Source organism: Rhodotorula paludigena (assembly GCF_050403205.1).
Source record: "Rhodotorula paludigena JCM10292 DNA, Rt_paludigena_JCM10292v1_ctg13, whole genome shotgun sequence".
Taxonomy (NCBI): Eukaryota; Fungi; Basidiomycota; class Microbotryomycetes; order Sporidiobolales; family Sporidiobolaceae; genus Rhodotorula; species Rhodotorula paludigena.
Window position 1 is genome coordinate 126,074 of NW_027481445.1, and position 25,922 is coordinate 151,995.

At 65.0% G+C, this 25,922-nt stretch overlaps 10 protein-coding genes across 10 annotated transcripts; 5 read left to right on the forward strand and 5 right to left on the reverse strand.

Moving 5' to 3' along the window:
- Positions 1-131: 131 nt before the first annotated feature.
- Positions 132-2,291, forward strand: JCM10292_002737 (uncharacterized protein; the record flags this gene model as incomplete). The annotated part of the gene is made up of 6 exons (XM_076648093.1): positions 132-370; positions 452-525; positions 683-849; positions 931-979; positions 1,065-1,793; positions 1,849-2,291. 6 exons carry the CDS (start codon positions 132-134, stop codon positions 2,289-2,291), a joined length of 1,701 nt encoding a protein of 566 aa, XP_076506316.1.
- Positions 2,292-2,915: 624 nt separating this feature from the next.
- JCM10292_002738 (uncharacterized protein) lies at positions 2,916-4,305 on the forward strand (the record flags this gene model as incomplete). Its single annotated transcript, XM_076648094.1, has 4 exons — positions 2,916-2,981; positions 3,048-3,784; positions 3,828-4,206; positions 4,264-4,305. 4 exons carry the CDS (start codon positions 2,916-2,918, stop codon positions 4,303-4,305), a joined length of 1,224 nt encoding a protein of 407 aa, XP_076506317.1.
- Positions 4,306-4,653: 348 nt separating this feature from the next.
- JCM10292_002739 (survival factor 1 family protein) lies at positions 4,654-6,569 on the reverse strand (the record flags this gene model as incomplete). Its single annotated transcript, XM_076648095.1, has 6 exons — positions 4,654-4,761; positions 4,826-5,761; positions 5,825-5,846; positions 5,916-5,988; positions 6,051-6,188; positions 6,485-6,569. The coding sequence occupies 6 exons, from the start codon at positions 6,567-6,569 to the stop codon at positions 4,654-4,656; spliced, it is 1,362 nt and encodes a 453-aa protein (XP_076506318.1).
- A 91-nt stretch (positions 6,570-6,660) lies between these two features.
- On the forward strand, positions 6,661-8,239 carry JCM10292_002740 (uncharacterized protein; the record flags this gene model as incomplete). The annotated part of the gene is made up of 5 exons (XM_076648096.1): positions 6,661-6,907; positions 6,980-7,090; positions 7,145-7,754; positions 7,829-7,893; positions 7,983-8,239. 5 exons carry the CDS (start codon positions 6,661-6,663, stop codon positions 8,237-8,239), a joined length of 1,290 nt encoding a protein of 429 aa, XP_076506319.1.
- Positions 8,240-8,407: 168 nt separating this feature from the next.
- On the forward strand, positions 8,408-11,786 carry NOC3 (Noc3p; the record flags this gene model as incomplete). The annotated part of the gene is made up of 6 exons (XM_076648097.1): positions 8,408-8,784; positions 8,852-9,878; positions 9,938-10,092; positions 10,153-10,292; positions 10,348-11,202; positions 11,266-11,786. 6 exons carry the CDS (start codon positions 8,408-8,410, stop codon positions 11,784-11,786), a joined length of 3,075 nt encoding a protein of 1,024 aa, XP_076506320.1.
- A 77-nt stretch (positions 11,787-11,863) lies between these two features.
- JCM10292_002742 (uncharacterized protein) lies at positions 11,864-14,160 on the reverse strand (the record flags this gene model as incomplete). The annotated part of the gene is made up of 9 exons (XM_076648098.1): positions 11,864-12,265; positions 12,318-12,396; positions 12,462-12,500; positions 12,575-13,050; positions 13,113-13,422; positions 13,484-13,583; positions 13,645-13,681; positions 13,730-13,941; positions 13,998-14,160. The coding sequence occupies 9 exons, from the start codon at positions 14,158-14,160 to the stop codon at positions 11,864-11,866; spliced, it is 1,818 nt and encodes a 605-aa protein (XP_076506321.1).
- A 464-nt stretch (positions 14,161-14,624) lies between these two features.
- Positions 14,625-17,862, forward strand: JCM10292_002743 (uncharacterized protein; the record flags this gene model as incomplete). Its single annotated transcript, XM_076648099.1, has 10 exons — positions 14,625-14,735; positions 14,819-15,011; positions 15,070-16,047; positions 16,107-16,150; positions 16,214-16,428; positions 16,493-16,758; positions 16,817-16,847; positions 16,907-16,938; positions 16,996-17,118; positions 17,180-17,862. 10 exons carry the CDS (start codon positions 14,625-14,627, stop codon positions 17,860-17,862), a joined length of 2,676 nt encoding a protein of 891 aa, XP_076506322.1.
- Positions 17,863-18,178: 316 nt separating this feature from the next.
- Positions 18,179-19,274, reverse strand: JCM10292_002744 (uncharacterized protein; the record flags this gene model as incomplete). The annotated part of the gene is made up of 4 exons (XM_076648100.1): positions 18,179-18,462; positions 18,759-18,781; positions 18,866-19,070; positions 19,130-19,274. The coding sequence occupies 4 exons, from the start codon at positions 19,272-19,274 to the stop codon at positions 18,179-18,181; spliced, it is 657 nt and encodes a 218-aa protein (XP_076506323.1).
- Positions 19,275-19,640: 366 nt separating this feature from the next.
- COX4 (cytochrome c oxidase subunit IV) lies at positions 19,641-20,392 on the reverse strand (the record flags this gene model as incomplete). Its single annotated transcript, XM_076648101.1, has 4 exons — positions 19,641-19,763; positions 19,855-19,896; positions 20,015-20,181; positions 20,266-20,392. The coding sequence occupies 4 exons, from the start codon at positions 20,390-20,392 to the stop codon at positions 19,641-19,643; spliced, it is 459 nt and encodes a 152-aa protein (XP_076506324.1).
- A 513-nt stretch (positions 20,393-20,905) lies between these two features.
- On the reverse strand, positions 20,906-25,610 carry DED81 (asparagine--tRNA ligase DED81; the record flags this gene model as incomplete). Its single annotated transcript, XM_076648102.1, has 13 exons — positions 20,906-21,151; positions 21,223-21,412; positions 21,482-22,385; positions 22,457-22,892; positions 22,948-23,100; positions 23,186-23,195; positions 23,453-23,590; positions 23,664-23,827; positions 23,890-24,174; positions 24,237-24,641; positions 24,698-24,877; positions 24,937-25,439; positions 25,523-25,610. 13 exons carry the CDS (start codon positions 25,608-25,610, stop codon positions 20,906-20,908), a joined length of 3,702 nt encoding a protein of 1,233 aa, XP_076506325.1.
- Between the last annotated feature and the right edge of the window lie 312 nt (positions 25,611-25,922).

The window sequence follows — 25,922 nt, forward strand, 5'->3', positions numbered from 1 at the left end:
GAGTGACTGCCTGCCCTCGCTGCTGTGCACGCTCCGCCCTTGGCCGCGTCTCTTCTCGTCTCGTCTCGTCTGCTCCCCGCTTGTCGTCCGTCGTCGCCTCGCCCTCTGCGCCCGCCCGCCCGCGGCGAGCCATGGCCGACCTGGACGGGCCTGCGCCGACCAAGGCCTCGCTCAAGAGCTGGTGGCGCGCCTTTACGCGCAAGGAGAAGCACGCTGCCCCGCCGCATGCGCTTCGATCGGCCCTCGTCCCGCCGTACTCGCCGCCCGCGCGCGGCCTCGAGCCGGGCAAGAGCGGCGTAGGGCGCGTCTTTGGCGTCCCGCTCAACGACAGCCTCCAGTACGCGAGCGTCGCAATCTCGCTCATCGCTGCGTGCGTCTCCTATCCGTCTCTCAACCGAGCGGCCGAACGCGACCAAGAGCACTGCTGACGGCGCGCTGCTACCGCACTCAGGGACGGCAACCAGTACGTCTACGGCTACGTGCCCATCGTCGTCGCAAAGTGCGGCATGATGCTCAAGGAGACGGGTGCGTCCACCACCGCTCGGCCTCGCCGCCTCATGTCGGCGCCCAGCGTCTGCTGGCCCGGCTTGTGTGCCTGGCTTCAATCACGAGCGTGCTGACGCTCCTGCTGCCCTACCCGCGACTCCCACAACTCCGCCAACACGTCGCACTCCGCATGCAGCAACCCAAACCGAGGGCATCTTCCGCGTTTCGGGGTCCAACAAGCGCATCAACCAGCTCCAGGGCATCTTCGATGAGCCTCCACGCTACGGCAAAGACTTTGACTGGACGGGCTACAGCGTGCACGATGCGGCAAGCGTCCTGAGGCGCTACCTCAACGCCCTCCCGGTGCGGCCACAAGCCTTCTCTCGTTTCGACCAAGGCGGCGCACGAAGGACGACGGTGGATACTGACGCACTTCATTTGCAGGAACCTGTCATCCCCGCCGGTCTCTACCTTGACTTCACTGCCGTCCTCCGTGCGTTGACACCCGTCAGACCAGCCGCGCAAGGTGTCCACGATTGCCAGTCACTACCTGCTGACGTTCGCTCTTAACCCTGCAGAGAAGCCGCAACCCATCGCGGCCTCTATTGCCGCTTACCGCCACCTCATCTCACTCCTCCCGCCCGCGTCTCGCTACCTCCTCCTCTACCTCCTCGACTTCCTCTCTGTCTTCGCTCGTTGCTCCGATAAGAATCTCATGACCGCTTCAAACCTCGCCGTCGTCTTCCAGCCCGGCCTGGTGTCGTCTCGCGGCGGCGGCCACAACGCCCTGCTCGGCTTTCCCGGCTTTGTCGAGGGCAAACCTCCGCCAAGCGGGAGCGCTGGGTCCCCGTCTCCCGCGCAGGTGCCCAACGCGGGCGCGCAGGAGCAGGCGGGCGAGCACGGGCGCGGCAAGGAGGTGCTCGAGTTCCTCATCGAGCAGCAGGCGCACTTTATGCTCGGCCTCGAGCCGCCCGTCGACGAGGAGCGCCAGAAGCGCAAGGGCGTCGACGAGGACCCGGCGACCCCGGTCGTCGGCGGGCCCGCGCCGGCGGGCACGCCGCCGAGGGCGGTGCAGAGCATCGCGGCGCAGGAGATCCTCGCGAGGCAGGAGCAGCAGCCGGTTGCGAGCACGAGCGCAGTCCCCATGGGCGGGGCGAGCGACCTGCACCGCCGCGGGAGCGAGAAGAGCGTCGAGCGCAGGCGGCTGAGGAAGGAGCGCGAGGGCAAGGAGGGCGTGAAGGTCAAGCGGAACAAGACATGGGGGAGTTCGACGAGGCGGAGACGGGCTGAAGGGCGCGATGGCTCGCGTGCGTGCTCTTCCTCCGGGCTTCCTGCTGTCTGTACTTACTAGGCCGCTTCCAGCCTCGCCGAGTGTCACGCCTGCGAACCCTTCGCCCCAGGTCCCGTCGACCGCCACCTTCTCTTCTCCGTCCACCTCCTACACCAATACTCCTTCCCTCGGCGCACCTTCCGACTCGCCGGCGCTCAGCCACCGGCCATCGGTCAAGAAGAAGGCGCGCAAATCGAACGCGGCTCCTTCACCCGTCCTCGCGAGCGCGCCGCTGCACCCGCCGCCCAATCTGTCGCCCGAACCGACCGTGTCGGTCTCCCCATCAGCACTCGCGCCCGGTCCTGGCGCGTCGCATCCGATGCAGACGAGTGCGTCTGGAGCGAGCCAGAGAGGTGCGGACAGCGGCGGCGGTGGCGGAGGAGGCGGCGGGACAGGCATCGGCATACTCGGGCTCGGCGGCGGCGGCAAAAGCCGACGAAGGAGCATGGATCCCGACGGCGGGACAAAACGATAGTACACGCCTCGACGCACGCCTTTTTTAGGCGCACGCTCGACTCGTCTCTGCCTTCCGTCCCGCCTCGCCGCCTTTTTGTCCTCCCTGCACGCGCGCCTCCGCATATATCCACCACGTGCTCGACTGCGCGAGCGACCACATTTTTGCGCACACGCTCGGAACCGGTCGTCTGCGCAATCGACTTCATACCCTCCCACTCGCTGTTTCCTTCCTCGCTCGCGACCACCTTCCGTAATCTCACATAGTCCCGCACCCTGCCCCGTCCTCCCACTCTCTGATCCATCTCGCGAATGGACACTGTGTTGCGCTCTCGACGCTGGGGCGACATCTCGAGCGCTCAGCGCCTCCTCTCGACCAGGTCGGCGACTTCCTTGCCCCGGTCTCCGTGTCCATTCCGTGTCACCTGTGCTGCTGACCCTTGCATGGATGCGCCCGTGGTGACTGGACGTCCAAGGGGATGCCGCCCGACACAACGCTACAGCGTCTAGAGCCCCCGTTGCCACGTGTCGGCTGCGATAGGCGCCGTATCCCTCTTTTTCCCCACCTCGCGGTTCCTGTCCTCGTTCCCCGCTTCCGCTGCTCCTTGCTCTCCTTGGTCTCTCTGCTGGCATCACTGTATCTGTCATGGCCGAGCTTGCTGCTAGACCCGACCCGTCGCGCCTCCAGGGCGCTTCTTCACCCGCTCTGAGCGTAGGTGTTTACAATTGCGAGCAGCTCAGTGGCAAGGGCCTCGAACGCTGACTACTGTGCCTGTAGACTGGGCTGCTGGACCAGAGCGCCGCGCATCGCCTGCCTGATGAACTCGTCCAGCTTGTCGCAGAGTACGCCGCGGCGGTGGCGAAGAACCGGGTCCTGCGGTACCCAAACATCCAAGACCTGACGTCGTACGCGCTCGTCTCGCGCGACTGGGCCGACGTCGTTCAGAAGGAGCACTGGCGCGAGCTCTGTCTCTGCACTGGCCCAGGACACCCGGACGCGTTTGCCGGTCTCTTTGACGACGAGCGGCGCCTCCGCGAGGTGCACGACCTCGAGACCAAGATTGTTGCGCGCGACCAGGGCGAGCAGGTGCGGCGCCTCCTGCGCGCGTACGCCAAGCTGCGGTCCCTCCGGATCGAGGCGATGGAGGGCGTCGACGAGATTTGGCACGCCATCGAGCCCGGCCTGCCGTGGCTCGACACGCTCATCCGGCTGCGGTACGAGACGTGGGACGTCGACCCGGCGCTGCAGGGCGAGATGCTCCACGCCCTGGCGCTGCTGCCCAACTTGCGCTCCCTCGAGCTGCGCCTCTTCGACACGTCGGTTGTGATTCGACCGTTGCCCGGGTCGGACATGACCCCGCCATTTGTCTCGACTGTCAAGGCGCCCGACGCTCTTTTCAAAACGGAGCACCTCTCGCTCGACACGGGTCGATACCATCAGGCCCTCATGAAGCACCTTGACCCGGAGGCGCTCGCCGCCTTCTCGCTTGTCGCCCCGGTGCACAGCTACCGGCAGTACCTCGAAGGGGACATTCCGCGCTTCAACAAGCCCTTACAGCTCAGCATCGAGCCGACCTTTGACCGGCGGCATCTCCGACCCGCGCTCGTCAGAACTCGCTGCGCTCGAGGCGCTCGACGCCGTCTTCCCGCGTCTCCCGCACCTGGCACGCCTCCACGTCCGGCTCGGCAACGTGCGCACCGACGCTGCGGCAAGCGAGGCAGAGGTTCTCGCTTTCCTGCAGCGGTGGGGCACGCGCGTCGCCTCGCTCGCGATCCTCTCGACGCTGCCGGACCCGTGGGAGAGCGCGGCCGGCCGTGCGTGGCTCGAGCAGGCCAAGGGCGACAAGGTCGAGCGGATCGAGTGGCACAAGAAGACGGCGCGCCCGTGGATCCTGCTCAAGCTGCGGCTCAAACGCGGCGGAGTGGGCTGGTTCAAGGTGGGTTGCTCGCGCTCCTTGCCATGAAGATTGACCGCTGATGCGTCGCCTTTTCAGTTTGACCGGAACAACGCCACCCGGGCAGTCTACCTCTTGTAAATCGCTTTGCCTTTCCTGTACCCGAGGCACCGTTACCTCCTTTGTCCCTACTCTGTCTGTGCCTGCGGTGTCTTCGTGTAACGATGTAAGGTTTCTGCGCGAGTCTATCCTCCTTGCCTCATTGAGCGAGTAGGACAGCGCGTCGAGAACGGGTTGACGAGGGCCGCTGGATTGCATTAGGCATGTGTGCAGGTATGTGCGATGGGAGGAGACCGGGAGGCGATGTCGAGCAGATCGAGGAGGGAGCTGTGCACGAGAGGACAGAGGACGAGAACCGCGTAAAAGTACAGAGGGATCGAGAGCGTTCTACGTGGCGCGCGAGAGCGTGCGAGACCCGCCGAGGGTTGTTCACTCGCTGATGAACGACGCCTCGTTGAAGATGTAGCCGTCGACGTCGATCGTCTTGGTCTCGCCCTCGCTGCCGAGCGTGATGCTCGCCGTGACCGGGTTGAGCCACTGCCGCCGGACATGGGAGGTCAGCAAGCCCGGCGGCGTTCTGCCGAGAGCTCGGGAGACGCACAGTGTAGATGTACGGCTTGGTGCCGGCGGCGTAGTTGACGACCTTGCGGATGAGGTAGGGGATCTGGCCGAGGACGTCGACCTTCTCGACGAGGCCCTTGGTCTGGTACGTCGCCTTGTCGGTGACGAGGTCCTCGACGAGGACGGCCTGCACCTTTGCGTTCTTCTCGTCGGCGGGCTTGCCGTCGGGCCCGAGGCGCGTCCCCTCCCAGTTGTACTTGATCGCGCTCGGCGCGAGGTAGCCCGTCTCGGCGTCCTTGACCGGGTCGAGGTGCGTCGCGGTCGAGCCGCCGACGACGCCCGACCCGCCAGCCGTGACGGCGACGAGCTCGTCGCCGACGACGACGCAGCCGACGTTGACGACCTTGGAGCCGTACTGGGGCGTCGTGGTGAACTCCATCATGATGAGCGAGACGGCGTCCTGGCCTTCTTTGCCGACGGTCTGGAAGTTGGCAAAGTTCCACTTTGCGGCGAGGAGGTTGGGGCGGAGGCCCTGGATCGCGTGGATAAAGACGCCGCGCGACCCGGCGAGGTCGACGACGTCGCCGCCGACGCGCATGATGCCGCTCACGGCGCAGCGCGGCCAGAAGCGGTGCACGCAGTAGCCGTCGCCGCCGGCGGCGTACGCGGGCGCGTCGCCGGCCGGCGTGGGCTTCTGGCTCAGCTGGCCAAAGTAGGTGAGGCCGCCGCGCGGGCCCGGGCCGAGCTTGAAGCCCTGGCAGAGTTGCTCGTACACGAGCGAGATCTGGACGTCGTCGTCGTACTTGGCCTCGATCGTGTACTTGTTGGGCGCGCTCGGGTCGACCGTGACGGTGATCTGGTCCGACTTGCACGAGCGCTTGTCGAGCTTGTCGGACGGCGCGACCTTGAAGTTGGTCACCGTCACCGACTTCCACACGTTCTTCTGCGTCTTGGGGTTGCAATAGCGGAACGTGACCTGCGGGACGTTCGCGGGTGAGGAATTCGTCCAGACGAGAAGCGAGGGTCAGAAGAGACGGACCTGGATGTTAGGCCAGAGGAGACTGCAGAGAGAGGGATGTCAGACTGGGTTCAGCTTCAGAATGCCGTTGCGCAAGGATAGCTGGACGCACCCGATGGACGAGTGGATGATCTGTGCCATGACGAGGGCACCATCGGGCATGGTTGCGTACCACACCTGGGTCTCTGCGATCTCGAGGAGTGTCAGCGACCTCGAGCGTAATCCATAGCGCAACAGGCGGGCGCACCGGTGTTGATTCCGCCGCCGCAATTCCACGACAGGTCCTCCTTGGTGAGGGGGCCATAGAGGTTGTTGGGGTCCGAGAAGGTGGTCTGGACGGGGTGGATGTTGGGGCCCGTAGGCGCAGAGGAGCCGAACCAAGACACTGCTCCCTCAAAGGCCAGGAGTGCGCAGCGGGACCAGCGTCGACGCAAGAGGAGGGGCGCCGAGGTGGAGGAGCGGAGTGCAGACAATCGCGATCGGGGGTGGTGTCGGGGTTTCAATGGGTCGAACAGAGCAAGTCTAGTCAGTACAGTCGAGTTCTGTCCCGCCTGAGCGCGTCTGTAGACAGGAAGGGCGGCTGAGGGATTGCCGAGGAGGCGAGGAACGGGCACGCACTCGTTGCTGGCGGTTCCAAGGGGTAGCTGGGGGTTTGCGAGGGTTGCGAGTGAGCTGGCGCACGTCCCTGTCGGCTCTGCACTCGAGTCGGGCGGGCGCGGGACGAGCGAGCGGCGCGTCGTCGCCGTCGCCGTCCGCAGCGTCTCATCGCCGACGACGACGACGACGCCGAGTTCTCGCTCGCTGAAGGGCTAGACCGGCACAGAAGAGGCCAGACTGGGCAGTGCACTCGCGCAGACATGCCCAGGCAACACGCTGGCTCGAACGGCTGGCTCCTCCTCACCACCCTGGGCCTCGTCTTTGCGCTCGTCTGGCTCACCCGCTCCCGCCCTGACGAGCCGCATCTCCACCGGGCTAACCCCAAGGCAGCCCACCGACTCGGCGCGCTCGTCAACCAGGCAAAGGGCGCCGCCGACACGCCCTCAGCACCGCTTGCTCCGGACGTAGCCTCCTCCAACTCCCTCAGGCAACGCATTGTCGCAGTCGGTGCGTCTGCTCGCCCGGTCTCGGACTTGGCGTTTGTGTAGTCAGCCCTCTGAGATGCTTGCATGCGAGCAGGCGACATTCATGGCGACCTTCCCGCCGTCACTTCCATCCTCCGTCGGGCCAACCTCATTGATCTCAAGGGCCAGTGGATCGGTGGCGAGGACATTCTCGTCCAGACTGGTGGTAAGTGCTGATCCCGCCGACTGTCGCCTCGCAAGCTCACGGTCGCATCCGCAGACATTGTCGACCGAGGGCCCGACACCATCGCGCTGTACCGCTTCTTCCAGACCCTCCGCGCGCAGGCCGCTCAAGCCGGAGGCGCCGTGCACAGCCTGCTCGGCAACCACGAGATGATGAACGAGCTCGGCGACTGGCGCTACGTGACCAAGGAGGACATTGCCTCGTTTGGCGGCGAGCGCAACCGCCGCGAGGCCTTCCTCACCGGCTGGATCGGGCGCGAGTTCCGCGCCAACTACTCGATCACCGAGCGTGTGCCCTTCCTCGCCGAGGCGAGCGCCGCTGCGCGCTTCGACCCGCCCCTGCAGCACACGGCGGCGTCGTTCGTGCACGGCGGGATCACGCCCGAGTACCTCTCCTCGCTCGACCCGACGCGCGACCCGATCGACGAGATGAACCGCATCGGGCGCGACCTCCTCTTCTCGCTCCTCGACGTCCCCGGCGGCGTCCCGCTGTCGCTCCCGCGCTCGGCAACGCCCGAGCAGCGCCACTTCTGGAGCGAGGAGGGCCCGATGTGGAACCGCGAGTGGGCGACGTCGGACGAGGACGAGATTTGCGACCGCGTGCAGAAGGTGTGCGACCAGCTCGACGTGCGACACCTCGTCATGGGGTGCGTTCCGCTCGTTTCTCTCCCCGCTTTTCCCCCTCGGACAGCACACTGGGCCTAACGCCTGCGTCTCGCAGACACACGCCGCAGTTCGAGGGCATCCTGAGTCGCTGCGACGGCAAGGTCCTGCTCATCGACACGGGTGCGTCGGGCTTATCACGACCGCGCTCTCTCCCCGGCATCTCTCGCACCGCGAGTCAAGATAGCTGACCAACGCTAGCGCTCGCACAGGCATCTCGCGTGCGTACGGCGGCGCGCACTCGTCCCTCTCGATCACCTACACGCTCACGCCCGCGTCGGAGCTCTCGCTCGCCGACGCGCTCGCGCTCGAGCTCGTGTCACTCGACGACCCCGTGCCCGAGGCGACGCTGCGGTCCGACAAGCTCCGGCGGACGTGGGTCGAGGTCGAGGAGGTCGAGGCGCTGTACACGAAGGGGAGGGAGACGGATCGTATCGGGAGGTGGGAGCGCGTCGTCGAGCGATCGTAGTCGTCCCCTGTGCATTGCATCCGCGCCTGTACTTTGTCCCTGTGCGACGCTCTCGCATACCTACATTGCGGCGGGTGCGACATTTCGAGCGGGACCAGCTCGGGTCGTCGCCTCGTCCTCCGCCTTGCCTCAACGCTTGCCGTCCTCGGGCACGAGCACGAGCACGCGATGCCGGGCAAGAAGCGCACGAGCACCGCCAAGCAGTCTGCGCACTCGAAGCGGCACAAGCCCTCGGCCGGCGGCGCCGCGGGCAGCAAGAAGAAGAGCGCCGGCGCGAGCGCCATCGACCCGGCCGACCGCACGGCCAAGCAGCACAAGCAGGCCAACAAGAAGGACCGCAAGGGCAAGGGGCCGGCGTACATCGCCGTCCCGGGCTCGAAGGAGGACAGGCGTTCGCGCAGCGACGACGACGAGGACGAGGAGCGCAGTGGGGACGACGGCGCAGCGGACGGCAGCGAGGACGAGGGGATGGAGCTCGACCCGGACCTGGTCGACGCGCAAGGGACAGACTTCCTCACGCGGCTCGACAAGAAGGGAATGTCGGCGTGCGTCGTCCCCTTCGCTTGCTCTCCCTCTCGTCGCGCTCAGGCTGACCTCTCTCCCTCCCTGCAGTTCTCGCCCAACGCTCGCAGAAGCCTACAAGAAGGACAAGCAGGCGCAGCCGCTCGCCGCGCGCAAGACGGCCTTCTCGCACGTCAAGGTCGACGCCGCCCCGCCAACCAAGTCGGAGCTCAAGGCGGCCAAGAAGCGCGACATTGAGCGCAAGAAGCGCCTCAAGGCCCGCGGCGAGGACGGCGAGCCCTACGACAGCGCCGACGACCTGCTGGACGACGAGGGGGCCGCCGCCGCGCCGCAGGGCTCGGGCGGAAAGGCGCATCCCGACGGCGAGCTCGTCGACGACCTCGAGTCGGACGACTTTGCGTTCGGCAGCGGCAGCGACGACGATCTCGACGACCTGAGCTCGATGAGCGAGTGGAGCGACGCGCCCGAGATTGACACGGGCGACGACTCGCTCGACGACTCGGACTTGGGGAGCGAGGACGATGACGAGGAAGGGCTGTGGTCGACCGAGGGCGAGGAGGACGAGGGGTCAGGCGAAGAGGACGGCGGCGAGCTGGCATTCGACTCGAACGAGGAGCTTGGCGGCGACCTCGACTCGGAGGACGACGAGGAAGACGAGGACGAGGGCGACCTGTCCGATGCGGACGACTTGTCCGACCCCGACGACACCGACCCTTCCTTGACGCGCGCCGCCAAAAAGGCGAAGAAGCGCGCACCTTCATCCGACCTGGACGACCTCGAGGCCAAGTACGAAGCCGCGCGACCGCTCAAGAAGATCAAGACGCCGAAGGCGCTGCCGACCAAGCTGCCCATCATCGAGAACGGCAAGGTCGTGCGCTCGGCCGAGCCGCTCTCGAACGTTCCCGTCGAGGACTCGGAGGACTCGGAGGACGAGGAGGAGGAGGAGCGCAGGCCGACGCAGGAGTACAAGAGCGACCCGCTCGGGCAGCGCTTCGGGCGCCCGGCGGTGCGACAGCTGCTCGAGATTCGCGACAAGAAGGAGCGGATACGGAGGGCGCGCGAGGAGATCGCGGACCTTGGGCGAGAAGCGGCAGGGACCGGCGAGGGCGAGGGTGGCGTGAGTGTTCACCTTTGCAGCACTGTTCGGCGATGGCACTGACCGCTTTTGCCTCGCAGCTGAACCTGTTGCGACGACTGCTGTCGCTGTGTGCGCCCAAGTTCAACTCGTCGTCGGCCGCACGCAGCGCAGGCGAGAAGCCCATCCTCGTCGACCGCGAGATCCGCATCATGGCCATGGTCAGCTTGCTGGCGGTCTTCATGGATGTTGTTCCGTGCGTCTGTCTCGTTCTCCATGTGATTCGACCTGCTACTGATTATGATTGCGTTCGCAGCGGCTATCGCATTCGCGAGCTGTCCGAGGCAGAGAAGGACGTGCAGGTCAGCCAGATCGTCGCACGGCAGCGCGAGTGGGAGAACGGGCTCGTCTCGACGTACAAGCGCTTCCTCGAGATCTGCGAGGCCGAGGTGACCGGTGAGCCATACCATCTCAAGCTCGATGGACCGCTTGCTCACGGATCGTGTCGCAGAGGACACGCCCATCGCCCCTGCTGCCCTGCACTGCCTGTGCTCGCTGGCGAAGGAGAAGACCGACTTCAACTTCTCGGTCAACATTCTCGACGTCGTCGTGAAGCGTCTCGGCCGCAAGGGCTGGGACGAGGGCCACCAGATCTGTCTCGACGCTGTCATTTACCTCTTCCAGAATGACACGACCTCTTCCGCTTTCACCTCTCTCCACCTTGTCCGCCTCATTTCACGTCTCGTCCGCGCGCGTGGCTTCGCCGTTCGTCCCGAGGTCATCTCGGCGCTGCTCAACCTCCGGCTCAAGGACGAGCTGGGCAAGGGGACGCGTGCGTCGGCAGATGCAGTGTACCGCGAGCGCGAGGGCAAGAACGGAATCGTGCGGTGGAACAAGGAGAAGAACCACCGCGGGCGCAAGGGCGGCAAGGCCAAGGAGGCCATGTCAAAGAAGGGCTCGAAGAAGGCGCGACAGGCGCGCAAGGAGCAGGAGCAGATCGACAAGGAGATGCGCGAGGCCGAGGGCGAGATCAACCAGGAGGAGCGCGAGCGCAACATGACCGAGACGCTCAAGCTCCTCTTCGCCCTCTACTTCCGCATCGTCAAGCTCGACTACCGCTCGCCGCTCCTCCCCGCCGCCCTCGAGGGCCTTGCACGCTTCGCCCACCTCGTCAACATCGACTTCTTCCGCGACCTCCTCGAGTGCCTCAAGGGCCACATCTATCGCGGCACCGACGCGCAGGAGAACGGCGATGAGGAGGACGACGGCGACGACGGCGCCATCTCGTCCTTCCATGTCAAGCGCAACGACACGCGCGAGAAGCTGCTCTGCGTCGTCACTGCCTTCGAGCTCCTACAGGGCCAAGGTGCGTCCTTCAGTTCTCTTCGCTCGCTCACTCTGTACTGACTATCCTGTCGCTTTTACCCAGGCGAGTCTCTCAACATCGATCTCGGCGACTTTGTCTCGGCGCTCTACGCCCTCATTCTCCCTCTCTCCCTCTCCCCCACCTTTGAGGAGGCGCCCTACCTCGCCCAGAACGCCATGACGTTCTCCCATCGCCAGACCTACAAGCTCGCGCAGACCGAAGCCGACCTCCTCTTCCGCGCCCTCTCGGCCATCTTCCTCGTCGCGCGCTCCCTCCCCTCGCCCATCCGCACCCTCGCCTTCGCCAAGCGTCTCCTCAGCGCGTCGCTCAACTGGCCCTCCGCCTCGCAGCTCCGCACGCTCTCATTCCTCCGCTCGCTCCTCATTCGCGAACCTCGCCTCGAAGCCATGCTCGAGACGAGCGACCGCCGGATCGACGGGCGCTGGCGCGGGCAGGTCGACGAGCCCGAGCGCGCAGAGCCCGAGAGCACGTGCTTCTTCGAGGCGGGCCTCTTTGTCCACGCACATCCGGACGAGAAGGTCCGCGCCGAGGCGAAGAAGCTCGTCAACTACCGGCGCGAGTAGCCGCCCCGCCTTTGTAGCTCCCTCCACCGCCTGCACCGCATCGCATATGCAGACATACAGCGAGAGATACATCCAGGCTACAGCTTGCTCTTCGGTTTTTCTGCACCGTACACCACTGCCCTCTCCATCTCGCACCTCGTGCTGCGCTCGTCGTCGCTGGCGCGCAAGACCCGCTCGAGTTCGCGCTCTGCCTCTGCCGCGCGCCCGTCGTCAACCCAGCGCTCGACGACCCAGGCATCCAGCTCAGCTTCGCTGCGCCCGCCGTGTGCGGACCAGGCGGCCTGCTCGAGCAGGTGGAGGGACGAGGCGAGGTAGCCGAGGTGGAAGAGGAGCGCGCGCGGGAGGTGAGGAGGCGGGGGCGCGCCGGGCGAGAGGCGCTGCGTCGCGCGGGAGAGGAGGTCGAGGCGCGCCGTCAGGATCGACAAGGCGGGAGAAAGGGAAGTGAGGTTGCGAGCGGAAGAGAGGACGCAGCGGGCCCACTACCGGCAAGACGTTAGCGCCTGTCTGCTTGCTGACGAGGGCCGTACATACCGAGCTAAAGTGTCTAATAGTTGCGCCTTTTGACGGCGCAATGACCCGGACGACGTCAAGCGCCAGGACGCTTGTTGTCCTGCGAGCGAATTCCGAAGGTCAACATTTTGGGCTCGCGCAACTACGACGAGTGAGGCGGCGCACCCTTCCCAAATACGCTCGACGTTCGAGTCGGCAATCAACCTGCGTGGTGGCGGCGGACCAAGCATCAATTTCGGCATTCAGACACGGGTCGAATGTCGTCTTCATGCACGCACCGCCCAAACTCGTTCTCCTGCATGTACCCTTGTCCGCCGAGCGCCTCCATTAGCCTCGGGAGCTCGCTTGTCGTCAATTCGGCCGCAAAGGCTTTGACGACGGGCGTGAGGAGACGAAGTCGCCACTTGTCGCACTCGGCAAACTGCTCGGGCGGGAGCGCCTCACTTCGCCCAAGGAGCAGAGCCGTGCTGAACGTCAGCTGGAGGACTGCGCGATGCGTGAGCTCGCTCTGCGCGAGAGCCGACGTGTGCATCGCATTGTCGCGCAGAAGCGAGTCGACGTTGCCGGCAATGTGGCGGACGGCTGCGAATGCCTTGGCGAGGAGCAGTCCACGGCGAAGTGAAGAGGTGCACGAGACGGCCGAGTACAGTCGGGTAATGTTGAGGACGGACGTGATCGTCTTGACGCCGGCGCCGAGGGGACCGACGAGGTGACCAACTGCGCCCGAGATCGATAGTTCGGCAGTCGGCAGTGCCTGCGCGGGCAAAAGCAAAGACTGAGTTCAATACAAGCGTAGGCGCACAAGACGAAGCATACCCGTGTGCCGAACTTCTTCTTCATCCGGTGCACGTGGATCCCGTTCGTCTTGCCCTCGTCGTCCCGTAGCTTGACGAGGAACAGACTCAGTCCCTTGCTCCCTTTTCCGCCCGTGCGCGCAAGAGCAAGCGCGACATCGCCGTCTGTCGCGCTGCTAAACCACTTGAATCCGTCGAGAACGAAAGCGTCGCCTGGGGCAATGTGCCCTGGGTCGACCGGACGTGCAACGGTCTCGGTTAGAGATACGTCAGAGCCGCCAGGACGCTCTGTCATCCACTGTCCGGCAGTGTACGCCTTGTCTGGGTCGGTGCTGCGAGACTCGACGGTAAGGGGACCGCCTCGGTGCACAGGGACAAGGAGGGCCCGCCTACCTGCACAGAAGAGGCAAGTACTGTTGCTTGAGCTCCTCGGTACCCGCGAGCTCGAGCACGCGAGCACAGCCGTCGGTCATCGAGATTGGGCAGCCGACATCTGCCAAACGGAGCGTGAGAAGGTCCGCCACGGGAAGCAGTGGAGGCAGTTTGCAACGCACAAAGGCTGTCCGGCGTGAAAAGGTAGGTCTTGAGAGCCTAGCGTCAGCCCATATAGCAGGAGAGCGGCAAGAGATGGCACCGCACCTTTGCAAAGGCACGCAGGCGAGCGAATTCGCCCTCCCGGCGTTCGAATGGGATGGCGACAAGCCCTTCTTCGGCCGCAATACCCTTCAACTTGCGCCACAACTCGGACGTGTGCAGCTTGTCAACCCGGCGTCCGAACTGGTCGTACTGCGTGAGCACCGGTTCGATTGAGGCCGGAAGAGTGTCGGCGACCGCAGCGAGTTCGCGGATGGCTGCCTTGCCAAAGTCAGCACGGCCGCGCACTTCCTGCACTGACGCAAAAACGCACGGCCTGCGATGCGCTGCTCAAACTGCTCGAGTTCCGGTACCAGTTCATGCCGGAAAAGCGGGGCGGGGAGGAGGCGCTCGAGCAAGCGCTGAAGAGGCTCGTCGCTGGACCACGGGAGGGGAAGAGCAACCGGGGTCTGCTGAAAGCCCTCGTGAACGAGCATGGCGCTGTGAGCGGACAAGGGACAAGTGCGAGAAGCCGTTCTCACGCTCATCTCGCTTCCGCGCCGCCTCAAGCATAGAGCGCGCGCGAGCCGCACTGTCTCAACCCGGCTCGGGGTCTCATACCGCAGGCTCCCCCGACATGTCAGTTGGCGCGCGTTGGACCCCGCTGTCGATTGACCCCCACAATTCGGGCGGCAGCCAGATCTGATGAGCCTCCCCTGAGCCGGGTGCAGGGCGATCCCTTTCTCGTCAGCAAGCGAAGACCCGAACCCCGAGCGGCCCTCATCTGCGTTGTCGAGCAGCGCACGCGCACCTGCAGCGATCGCTGCTCTCTCAACAGCTCTAGCTCCCTGCAGGCGCTCGCGCCAAGGCCTGCGCCGCGTCTCGACGACTTCTGCGGAGTTCCCGCCCGTCCCCTCCTGCTCCTGATCCCGCGTGTTCTCAATTCACTTCCTCACTCGCCATGCCTCCTGATCGCACGGCGAGCGCGACCAGCTTCACAGAGGCTCAGGCGCTTGGCCTGCCGCTGTCGTCGCACGGCGCGAAGCACGCCCCGTCCATCCAGCGCGGGAACGTGCGTCGCCCGTCGGCAGCCTCCTCCCGCTTGCGAAACCCTCCCGCCTCTGCTGACTCACCCCCCTTTCCGCGCTCCTACAGGCCTGCCAGACCTGCAGGCGTCGCAAGCTCAAGTGTGACGGTGTCAAGCCCCTCTGCGGAGCCTGCCGCAAGTCGGCCGTCGCGCACGGCGACGACGCACAGTCGATCGCGTGTATCTACGACGACCCGAACGCGCCGAAGAAGAAGCGTGCATCGCCCGGCTCCAAGGTCGCTGCGCTCGAGGCCGAGATCGGTGCGCTTCAATCGCTGTCACCCTATGTGCCAGCACTGACTCGCATGTACGACCGCAGCGGAGCTCAAGTCGCTCATCGCTCAGTCGCGACTGACCAGCCCGCCTGTCGAGGCTCCTCCCGCTGCCTCGACCTCGACCTCGCACGCTCCGTACTTCTCGCAGACCGATGGCGATCTGCCCAACCCCATCACGAACCCAAATCCCGTCTCCTTCGCGGCGAAAACGCCGTACTACCCGATGCCGACGGCTATGTCGTCGCCTAGGTTCGGCGACAACACTATGCAGCAAGCGTTCACGAGTCTGTACAAACCTCAAGGAACGCTACGACCGGACAACCTGAGTCCGCCGGCGACGCTCAACAGCATGGATCTGACGCCGCCCGTCTCGCCGCCAGAGGACCCCTTCCTCGAGGTCTTCTACCCAGGTTGGCCCCGCGACCTCCCGACACCGGCGCTCACGCTGCAACTCGTCGAGGTCTTTTTCTCCCGCCCGCATATCGGTTCCGGCATCGTCAACCCGGCGCGATTCCGCACGGCAATGACTCTCCCGCCGACCAGCCTCGGGTTCCCGCACCCAGCCTTGATCCACATCATCTGCGCGCTGGCGGGAATGATGGTCAGCGACGATTTCTTCGCTTCGGAGGAGCGGTACTGGCGGGGCTTTGACAAGCCGTCGGAATATCACGCCGCGCGGTGCAAGGTGGCGCTCGAGGGCAAGCTCGGCTTCGGCGACACGCTCTTCCAGATCGCGCAAGTCTTTGCGCTTCTCACGTACTGGTGCTACACCAACGCCCGCTTCGTCGAGCTGTGGCTCTACTGCGGCCAAGCCACCCGCGTCGGCACCCCGCTGGGCTTGAACCACCTCCGCGCAAAGGACGACAAGGGCGAGGAGATCCCGGCATTCTACAAGGGCCACCTCCTCAGCGAGACGAACGACGAGTCGGTCCTCGAGGAGCGCGCGATGACGTTCTGGGCGGCAGTCATGTCGGACCGCTTCGCCTCGTCAAGCACCGGATGGGCCTGCAGTCTCGACGATGGTCAGTTCTTGGCCTAAGACTTTCCTCCCGCCAGTGCTGAGATTATGCGGTCTTTGCAGTCGACATCACGACGGTCATTCCGGCGGCAGGGACTCGCTACCCTGTGCGTTCACTTTGACATACCTGAAACGCCCGTGGCGCGATGCTGACCCAGGTGTCCTTGAAGCGCGGCGAGGAGATCGAATCGAGCCTCAACTCGCTCCACAACCCGCACTTCTTCATCGCGCACCCGCAACACCTGTGCAAACCGCCGCAGCTCTTCATCAAGGCTGTCGTGCTCATGGGCAAGGTCGTGCAGTTCCAGCAGCGGGCCCCGTACGCGCCAAAGCAGAAGAACATGAGCTACGGCCTCAACGACCCGATCAGCGACATCCGCCAGACGTGCGCACCTTTTACCAGTACCTGACTGCGAGATCGATCCCTCTGACTGGAGCCGATTGCGCAGCGATGCCTTCCGCCGCCTCGATGCGACGGTCAAGGGCTTCATCTCGTCGATCCCGCGCGAGTACCAGTTCCCGCAGTGTACGACGGCCGCCGAGCCGTTCGACACGCTAAGCGTGATGCGCCTCGCGCTCGTGCACGGCATGTCGCACTGCTCGCACATCCTCCTGCACGAGCCGTACGTCGCGACGCTCGAGGAGACGGATCAGAGCATGACGCAGTGCATGAAGAGCGCGAACGAGATCCTGAACGTCGTGTTTGCTGTCCTGGGTGCGGTTCATCGCCATTTCATGCTGACGTTCAAAGCTAATGTCGCTCAGTTTCACAGGTACTTCGTACGAGATCGGGCTGTTTTCGCCGTGCGTCACCACTTCCGACCGCGGCTCACCGCGCGCTAACGCTTTGCTCACGTTTGTAGGCAGATCAACTTCGTCTGGGCCGTTGCTGGTCGTAAGGAAAACCACCCGCTTGCTTCAACACCGGTATTAACCTGTCTCCCTCGTGCAGGTACCTTTGTGCGCAAGATGGCCATCCTCCAGCTTCAGGGCATCACCGAGGGCGTCCAGGAGCTGCAGAACAACGTCACGACGATCCTCACCGTGCTCAAGGCCCACCGTACCCCGCTTGGTGGTACGTCTGCTTTGCTGCGACTCGAGATTTCCCCGCTCACTTTTCACTGCGCACTTTCTAGATGTCACGCATTCGCAGCTCGCCTTCTTGTTCGCCGACCCGATGCGTTGCCTCCCGCGTCCTTTCCTCAACCTCGCCAACCTGCCGAATCCGTCCGGCCCTGATCCGATGACCGGCTGCCAGGTTGTGCATGAATACACCCTCAGCGAGATGGCGAAGGAGCGCAACGGCCCGCCCCCGTCCGACAGCATGATGTCGACGTCGGCATCGGCGAGTACGCCGGCTGGCGCCAGTGCCAGTACAATGGGATCGTCATCTGCCTCGTCGCCGTCATCGTCCGTCTCGCCCGCGGCGCCGCTCTTCACCATGTCAACCACGGGCATCGTCGAGCTCAGTGGCAGTACCGCACCGGACATGTCGGGCTTGTGGGACAACCGCGTGCTCAAGCGGCAGCTCGAGTCGAAGGATCCGACCGTCGTACACGAGTTGAACGCTGGCGTCGACGTCGACCGCCTCCTCCCGCTCGGTACATTTGCCGAGTACGCCGACCGCGAGGGCTTGTTTGCGCAGGAGGACTGTTTCGAGGACAAGAGGCCACAGCCCGACGAGGCGAAGCGGCGGCAGGCTGACGAGGTGGTCGCGGCGCTCCTCAGCGGACAGCCCGCCCCTTCGGCGCACCCGCAGGCGAAGGCAATTTGGGAGTCCCGCACCGGTCTCGACGGCTTCGAGAAGCTGTGGCCTTGATGGGGGGGTTGTGCAGGCAGTCTCTTGTCCCTGTTTCGCTTTCCTTTCCCAGTTGTCTTCGTAGTGATTTGTACAAATTACTCTGTCGCCATCGCGCGTTTTGTGTGGACTGTTCCAGAAGTCTCCGTTGCTAGGTGGCCTAGCTTGCGTCGGCCGTGCAACCTGTTTCTTTGCCAGCGGTCTCTGAGCTCTCTTTGGCGCTGGTCCACCATCTGTCAATCTCTGCTCTGCACCCTCGACCATGATATGAATCTCGGCAAGTAGATGCAGCGCGCAAGGGACGTGCGCAAAGGCAAGGGGGCATGCAGGGCACAGCTCACGACGCCGAGCGGCCGGCCACATGGAACGCGGAGGGCTGGAATGTGAGGTGAATGCCGACGCACGACATCGTCGTGAGAGTCGCGAGCGCGGGCTCGAGCACCTCAGCGAAATGGGCCCGTGCCGTGCGGTCCATCTCGCAGTCGCACATCAAGCCCCACGCCCATGCCCGCTCGCCCGAGGCCTCCGAGTCGTGCTCAGACTTTCGCTGGAAGCGGTCTCGAAAGGCGCGTTCGTCCCAGTTCTGCCGTATGTTGTCCTCATAGATCTGCGGAGCGGCGTCTGCGACAGCCAGCCAGCGTCAGTCTGGAGAGAGCTTGTCTCCGCGAGGCAACGGCACGCACCCTTTACATCTTCGCGGATTGCCGTCTGTACCACCGTGTCTGACAGCAACGGCAGAGCGGGCAAGGGAGGCAGCGCAGCCGCAGTCAAGGTCTCGCTGGCACGGCTCGAGCGGCGGAACAGGCCCAATTTCTTGCTTGACTTGACGGGCTGTGCGGGCCTGGAGCTGCTGCTGCGGGCGGTAAGGACGACCTTTCGACATGGATCGTCTCGGTCGTCAGGGCGACGACTCGGACCCAGAGCCGCTCGTACCATGGGACTGTGCGACAAGCGGCGCCGCGTCAGCCAACGCGCGGTACAGATTAAGGCGGCGCGAGGAAAGACACCTTGCCCGTATACGAACGTGCGGAACTGGACGTGCCACTCGCGGTACGGCGCGACGAGCTTCTTGTGCATCAGGACCTCGAAGAGCGCAGTAAGGCCGAGCAGGAGCCGCTTGGCTAGCTCGAGGGCGTCTTTCCTCGCTTGCTCCTTTGACGTATTGTCCTGACGACCTGTGAAGTAGTCCTCATCGACGAAAGGATTGTCGGCGTGGATGAGCTTGATGACTGCCGCAGTCTGTGGTCAGCTGAGCAGTACCGAGAGACCAATGTCGGATAGGACATACGCATCTCGAGGCTCGCTTCGTCGGTGTGGAGCTTGACGGCGTACTGGTGTGGTCCAGGGTAGAAGTGATCGTGGAACTCGCCGGCAATAGGTCCACGCTCGATAGCATCAACCGGCGACGAACCCTCACCGCCGGCTCGTGACATGACGGTAGAGCTGGAAGAGAGAGGACAGGAAGCGAAGAGCGGTAGAGTCGGCGCGAGAGTCTGGCAGGACCGAAAGGTCCGTCCGCGGCGCAGACAGGAGAGCAGAGCCCGCCAGAGGCACGGAAGCCGCAGCGCTGAGTCAAGATAGCAAAGAACCGCAGCCACAGTGCACAAGCAAAGATTGCCCAAAGAAAGAGTTGAAACGACAGCGGCGCCTTTTCAAACCCTCGTCCCGCCTCCATCTGCTCCAGGGTACTGCTCTAGAGAGAAACAACGACCTCCACAACCTGTCGGAGACATCGCAAACACTGATCAGTAAGAAGGGGCGAGCGAACTGGGCGAAAGGAACGCACCTGCTCGTCCCGCTCAGTGGTGGTGGCCGTGCTCGCCCTCCGGGAGACCGTGGTACTCGACCTGGTACGCGCAACCGCACTCGGGGCAGCGGATCGCCTTGTCCTTGTGCGCGGTGAAGAGGATCGTGTCGTGCGACTGTGAGGAGAGCAAGGAAGAGCCGAGGCGGGACGGGACGGTCGGGCATCAGTCTCGCGCCATCTCGGACGGCAACTGGAGCGCTACGTACATCCACTGGGAAGCCAGTGCAGCCAACAATGCGGGTCGCGTCCTGTCGGAAAAGGCGAAATGGGGTCAGTAGAGGCGTCGAAGAAGAAGGACCACAACGGGGTTCGAGAGGGCGAAATCGGCGGAGCTGGGCGTTCTCGACGGCGGGACGCGCGACGCACGAGGGAGAAGACCTTGATGGGGTCCTCGACGGTGCCGAGACGGGGGACCTCGAGGGGCTCGAGGGAGAAGGCCTCCTCGCCCTTGAGCTTGTGGAGGAGCTCGAAGCGCTCGAGACCGGTCGCCTGCTCGAGGTCGGTGGGGATCTCACCGGACTTGCCACCGGGGCCTGCTCGGCGTGCACAGGGTTAGCATGGGCGGGAGGTGGAGCGGGAAGTAGACCCGCGAAGAGCAAGGAGGGCAAGGGACGGACCCTGGAGGATGGGCTCCTGGTGGTCCGAGAAGCGGGGAAGGGACGTGAGGAAGGTGCGGGCGACGGGCGCCTGGGCACGCGGGAGCGCACGCGGCGCAACAGTGCGGAGAGCGGTGCGGAAGAGCATGGCTGCTGAGGGCCGACAGGCGACGGCACGACGGCGACGAGGGCGGGCGAGGATTGCAGGGTGCGGGTCAGTCAATGTACAGCAGCTCTCCAATCCTTCGCAACGGCACTCACGAGCTGTGTGAGGGCGCCGAGGACGAGACGAGGCGGACGAGGAAGGAGCGCGACAAGTCGGCGACGGAAGCACGCGGCGAGGCGGGAGAAAAGGGTGCGCGGTCAGTCTCAGGCACTGCAAGCAAGCGCAGGACACGCTCGCGGGACTCACAGAGTGCGGCGGGGACGAGAGCGGCCGAGGGGTCGACCCGGCTTCGCACTTCGCCTCGACGGCCAACCAGCCCGCGGGCCTTGCCTCGCCGCCCGCCTCGCCGCTCTGCAGAGGCTGCCATTGCCACCGCTGGACTCGCTTGCACCTGCTCACACTGCCCCGCCTTCCGCAGTCGTTGCCGCAAAAGTCGCTGCCGACCTCTCCCTCCTGCGTTCGGCTCAATCCGCATCTTGGCATCGCACTATCTCGCTACAATGCCGGCCCCATCTCGCCCACCAGCAAGCACATGGCCTTGTCCCCCTTCTGCAGCTCCTGCTTTCCGTCCTTGGTCGCAGCAGGCAGCTCGAGTAGCCCGTTCGCGCCCGCGAGGCTCACGGTCCGGCTCGACCGCTGCCCGCCCGTCGAGTAGGCCTCGAGCGCGCCGCTCTGCGCAGAGGGGCGCACGAGCACGCGGTGGTACTCGGGCCGCGGGTCGAGCGCGACGGACGACGTGAGCTGGCGGGATGAGTAGTGGGCGTCAGACGGGCTCGCGCAGGGTAACGGCGACGAACAGAGGGAGCACGCACCGTGACGGGCACGCGCGGGACCTCCCACTCGCCCTGCCTGCGGCCCTCGAGCTTGCGCAGCGCGGGAAGGACAAAGACGTAGAACGTGACGAGTGCGCTCGCCGGGTTGCCCGGGAGCGCAAACACGAGCGTGGGATCGCGCGAGGGCGCCATTGGGTGCGCCGGGAGCGTTGCAAACGTCGTCGGCTTGCTGCAACGATGGTACAAGCCCTTCATCAGTCCCCTCGCTCGTGCGACTTGATCGAGAGAGAAACCGCACCCGGGCTTCATGGCGACACGGCCAAAGTGCACCGTTCCTCCGAGCTCGCGCTCAATGCACGGCTTGAGGAGATCCCCGACCCCCATGCTCGTCCCGCCCGTCGTAATGACGATGTCGGCATGCTCGGCACCTCGCTTGAGCCGCGCCTTCGTGTCGGCCATCGAGTCGCCGCAGATACCGAGGTCGATCGTCGGGTAGTGCAGGCTCTGGAGCACCGAGAGGAGCGTCGGGCGGTTCGAGTCAAAGATGCCGCTGAAGCCGGACGAGGCGTCGCCTTCTCCCGGCGCCGGCGCCGTGTCCTGCAGGTCGCGCAGCTCGTTGCCTGTCGAGAGGACCGCAACCGTCGGGCGGCGGTTCGCCCTGACCGAGCGCTTGCCGACGAACGCGAGCGTGCCGACCTCGCCCCCAACAGACGTGACGACGTCGCCCTTTTCGAGCACCTTGTCCCCCTCGCGCACGTCGCTCCCCGCGCGGCGCACGTTCTCGCCGACGTCGACCTGCGCAAGCAAGCGCACGCTCGTCTCGTCGCCCGTTTGCTCGTCGCGCTCGACAACCTCGGTGTCCTCGACCATGATGCACGCGTCCATCCCCGCGGGGAGCGGCGCGCCCGTGTTGATCCGGTACACCGTCCCCTCGGGCAGCGGACTCGTCGGGAAGCGCGTCTCGACGCGGTACACGCCCGGCGGCGTCGAGCCTGCGCGCACGGCGTACCCGTCGATGTTGGTCGACGGGCCGGACGGGATGTTCTGCTCCGAGTAGATGTCGTCGGCGAGGACGTGGCCGACGAGTGAGGGGTCGACGGCGAGCGTCTGGATGGGCGCGAGCGGCGTGTGCTCGAAAATGAGCGCGAGGGCGTCGAGGACCGAGAGAAGCGGCCAGGGAGACTGGCGCTGCCGTGCAGCAACTGCAGGACACAACGGTAAGTACAGTCCTACGAAGCACATCCAACAGCTCCGGAATAAGTGTGCAACGCACTAGTTGTCGACGGATCCTGCGAGAGCATCGTACGCGGCCGAGGCGCATGGTGCCCTCCATGCGCATGTCCTCCATGGTGATGGTGATGATGGTGGTGCCCGCACCCGCTGTGCTCCTTCACCGCCTCCTTCACCCCCTCGATGCCACTCTCTCCGCGCTCGATGCGCTCGTGGACTCTCGTCTCGCGGCTGCGCTTGCCGCCGGCAAGTTCGAGCGCGTGCGGCAGGACCTTGAGAAGCGCCTCGAGGTTCTCCTTCGCCGCCTTCGGGCTACCGGGGAGCGTGACGATCAGCGTGCCGGTACCGTCCTTGGCGGGAGACAGGGCAACGCCGGCGACGGGACGGGAGAGGGCAGCAAGTGGGGTGATTGCGAGAGACGAGGAAAGCATGGCGACGACGAGTCCGGGAGCCGGACGGTCGATGAGCGGAGCGATGGCCTGTCACGATAGCGTCAGTCTAGCGTAGCCAGTTCAGAGCGGAAGCGAGGCGCACCTCTGGGGTCGAGTCGCGAGTGCCAAAGCCAGTTCCTCCCGAAGTGAGGACGAGGTGCACGCCCTTGTCGACCCACGAGCGCACCGTTGAGGCGAGCTCGGGGCTCTCGTCCGCCACGATGCCCTGCTCGACCACCTCGTACGCCCCATCGGGCTGTGCAGCGAGCAGCGCCCGCAAAGTGGGGAGCGAGCGATCCTCCGACGGAGACTGAGCAGCCGTGTCCGAAACGCAGAGCAACCCGACCGTGACTGTGGATAGTGTTCAGAGGTCAGCAGGGCCTCTCACAGCGCGCAAAGAGGCGAGACGTGCAGGTCATCGTGAAGGTGCAGAGCGATAGAGAGGTAGGTAGTCGCCGGTCCGATCACGGACTTCTGCTTCCTTGGTTGTGTGAACGGGTTCGCCGTTCTTTCTCGTCTCTCATTGTACGAACGAGACAAGCGAACGGAACCCGGATTACGAAATACAACTCCTTCGTTCTCCCCCTCCGCTCGTCTAGGGCGTGCACCTCCCAGTCCACCGCGGGTACAGCGAGCACTCGCGCACAGTGTAGCGGTTGAGGAGCCACGCGAGGAGGCGCTCGAGACCCAGCCCGTATCCACCGTGCGGCGACGTGCCATACTTGCGCTGGTCCGTGTACCAGTAGCTGCGGGGCGCAGACAAGCCGAGCGGTCAGCAACGCGCAAGCGCGTACGTTTAGAGGAGACGAGTTGACGCACTAGGGGTCGGGCGAGATGCCCTCGCGCTTGTACGCCTCGAGGAGCTCGTCGTGGTCGCTCATGCGCATCGAGCCGCCGACAATCTCGCCGACGTTGGGCATCAGGAGGTCGACCGACTCGGTGTAGTTCTCGTCACCGGGGATACGGCTCATGTAGAACGATTTCTGCGCGTGACGAGACGGTCAGTCGGGCAAGGTGAGCGCAAGGATGGAGCAGGCGAACGCACGATCTCCTTGGGGAAGTTGATGAGGAAGATGGGACGGCCAATCATGTCGGTCATCTTGCGCTCGGCCGCCTCGGCAATGTCGTCGCCGACAGCGTGCGGGCCCTCGACGCCGTCCTCGCCCGGGCGCGTGATGCCATGCTCGTTGAGCCATGCGATCGCGTCGCGGTAGTCCATGCGCATGAACGGGCGCGACGGCGCCTCGAACTTGCCCTTGCCCGCCCACAGGAAGTCGATCAGCTCCTTGATCTTGGGGTCGGCCAGGACGCGGTCGATCGTCTGGCAGATCTGTGTAGAGCAGCAGGCGGGTCAGCCGGGACGCAAGGAAGAGTGTCGAAGAGGAAACGCACAAGCTCCTCAATGTGCGCGAGCAGGTCCTCGAAGCTAAGGAACGCAAGCTCGGCCTCGACGTGGGTGTACTCGCTCAGGTGACGGCGGGTGTGGCTTTTCTCGGCGCGGAACGACTCCTGCACGCAGAAGACGTCGCCCAAGCTCGGCAGGCACGTCTCGAGGTACAGCTGCGAGCTCTGCGTGAGGTACGCCTGCTCGCCGTAGTACTGGAAGTCGAACAGGGTGGCGCCGCCCTCGACCTGCGTCTGCACCATGCACGGCGGCGTCACCTCGAGGAGACCGAGGTTGGCGTACGACTCGCGGAACGACTGCAACAGCGCCGCGCGGACCTTGAGGATGGCCGAGGCATTCTCGCCACGGATGACGAGGTGACGGGCGTCGGCGAGCTGCGACGGGTCGGCGTCCTGTATGCGCAAGCGTCAGTCGTCGTAGGATCGGTCTGCCACAGCACCTCGCGCACCTCGTTGACCTTGTTGAGGAACGCCTCGTCACCGCCAGGGGCCTTGCCGATGACGGAGAACCAGTCGGCGGTCAGCTCGTGGCCGTCCGGAGCCGTCTTGCCCTCGGGAAGCTTGTTGATGACACCGGTGATCTGGACAGTCGACTCGAGCGTGAGGGTAAGGGCGTCGTAGGTTTGGGACTGCGAAAGCAGAAAGAGGTCAGCCGCAGCAGGGAGGTGAACTAGCGGGAGAGACATACGAGGCGGCCCGTCAGCACACACTGGAGGTAGCCAGTGCCGTCGCGGAGGATGATAAAGGTCATGCCACCCTGCTGGCGCAGGCGGTGGACCCAGCCAAAGACGCGGATGCGCTTGCCGCGCTGTTCGACGGCCTGGCGAATCTTGATCTTGCTCGCGGCCTCCTTGGGCTCCTCGAGCACGATGGCCTTTGCGTCCTCGAGCTTCTTGAGCTCGGCGGCGCGGCGCGCCTCGCCCTCGGCCTCGTTGCGCTTGCGCACCTCCTCCTGCTTGGCGAGCTTGTTGCGGTGCTGCTGGAAGAGCTTGGTCGCCTTCTTCTTGGCCGACGCGGTCGCCGCCGCCCACGAGCCCTCCTTCTCACCCTCGGCAGCCACCTGGCGCACGAGCACGTCGATCGTCTCGCTCGAGCGCGCGATAAAGGCGCCGATGACCGTCTTGTACGGCTTGGCGGCGGAGCCGTCGCCGGACTGGTCGTCGCCGGTGGCCTCGTCGACGTAGACAGCGTCTGTGGACAAGCGCACTTCGTCGTCAGCTTCGTCGTTGCGAGAAGAGAGCGGGGATCGGAGAGCGAAGGAAGAGACGACTTGCCGGAGGGAGCGCCAAGCGAGACGGCGGCCGTGGCCTGCGCGAGGGCCTCGGTGACTTGAGCACTGGCTTTGCTGAGCAACTCGGCCATCCCTGGACGATCTCGAGCGGGAGGAGAGCGGGGCGAGAGGGCAGAGTCAGGCGACGACTTTCCTACCAAAGAGATGAAAGTTGCACTCGCGCTATGTGCGGGCCGGAATCGCTGACGAAGCTCCTCAGGCACTCATAGAACAAGTCGGCAAGCGCTTCCTTCGTTCGGGGGGAGTCGGCCGATGACCTCTAGTATACACCCAAGCCCAGCAGACGAGAACGACGCGATGCTGAGATTGCAGAGAGAGGAGGATGATGCGTCTCTGACAGCACATGGCGCGGACAACAGAGGAAGTGCGCCTGGCAGGGAGCG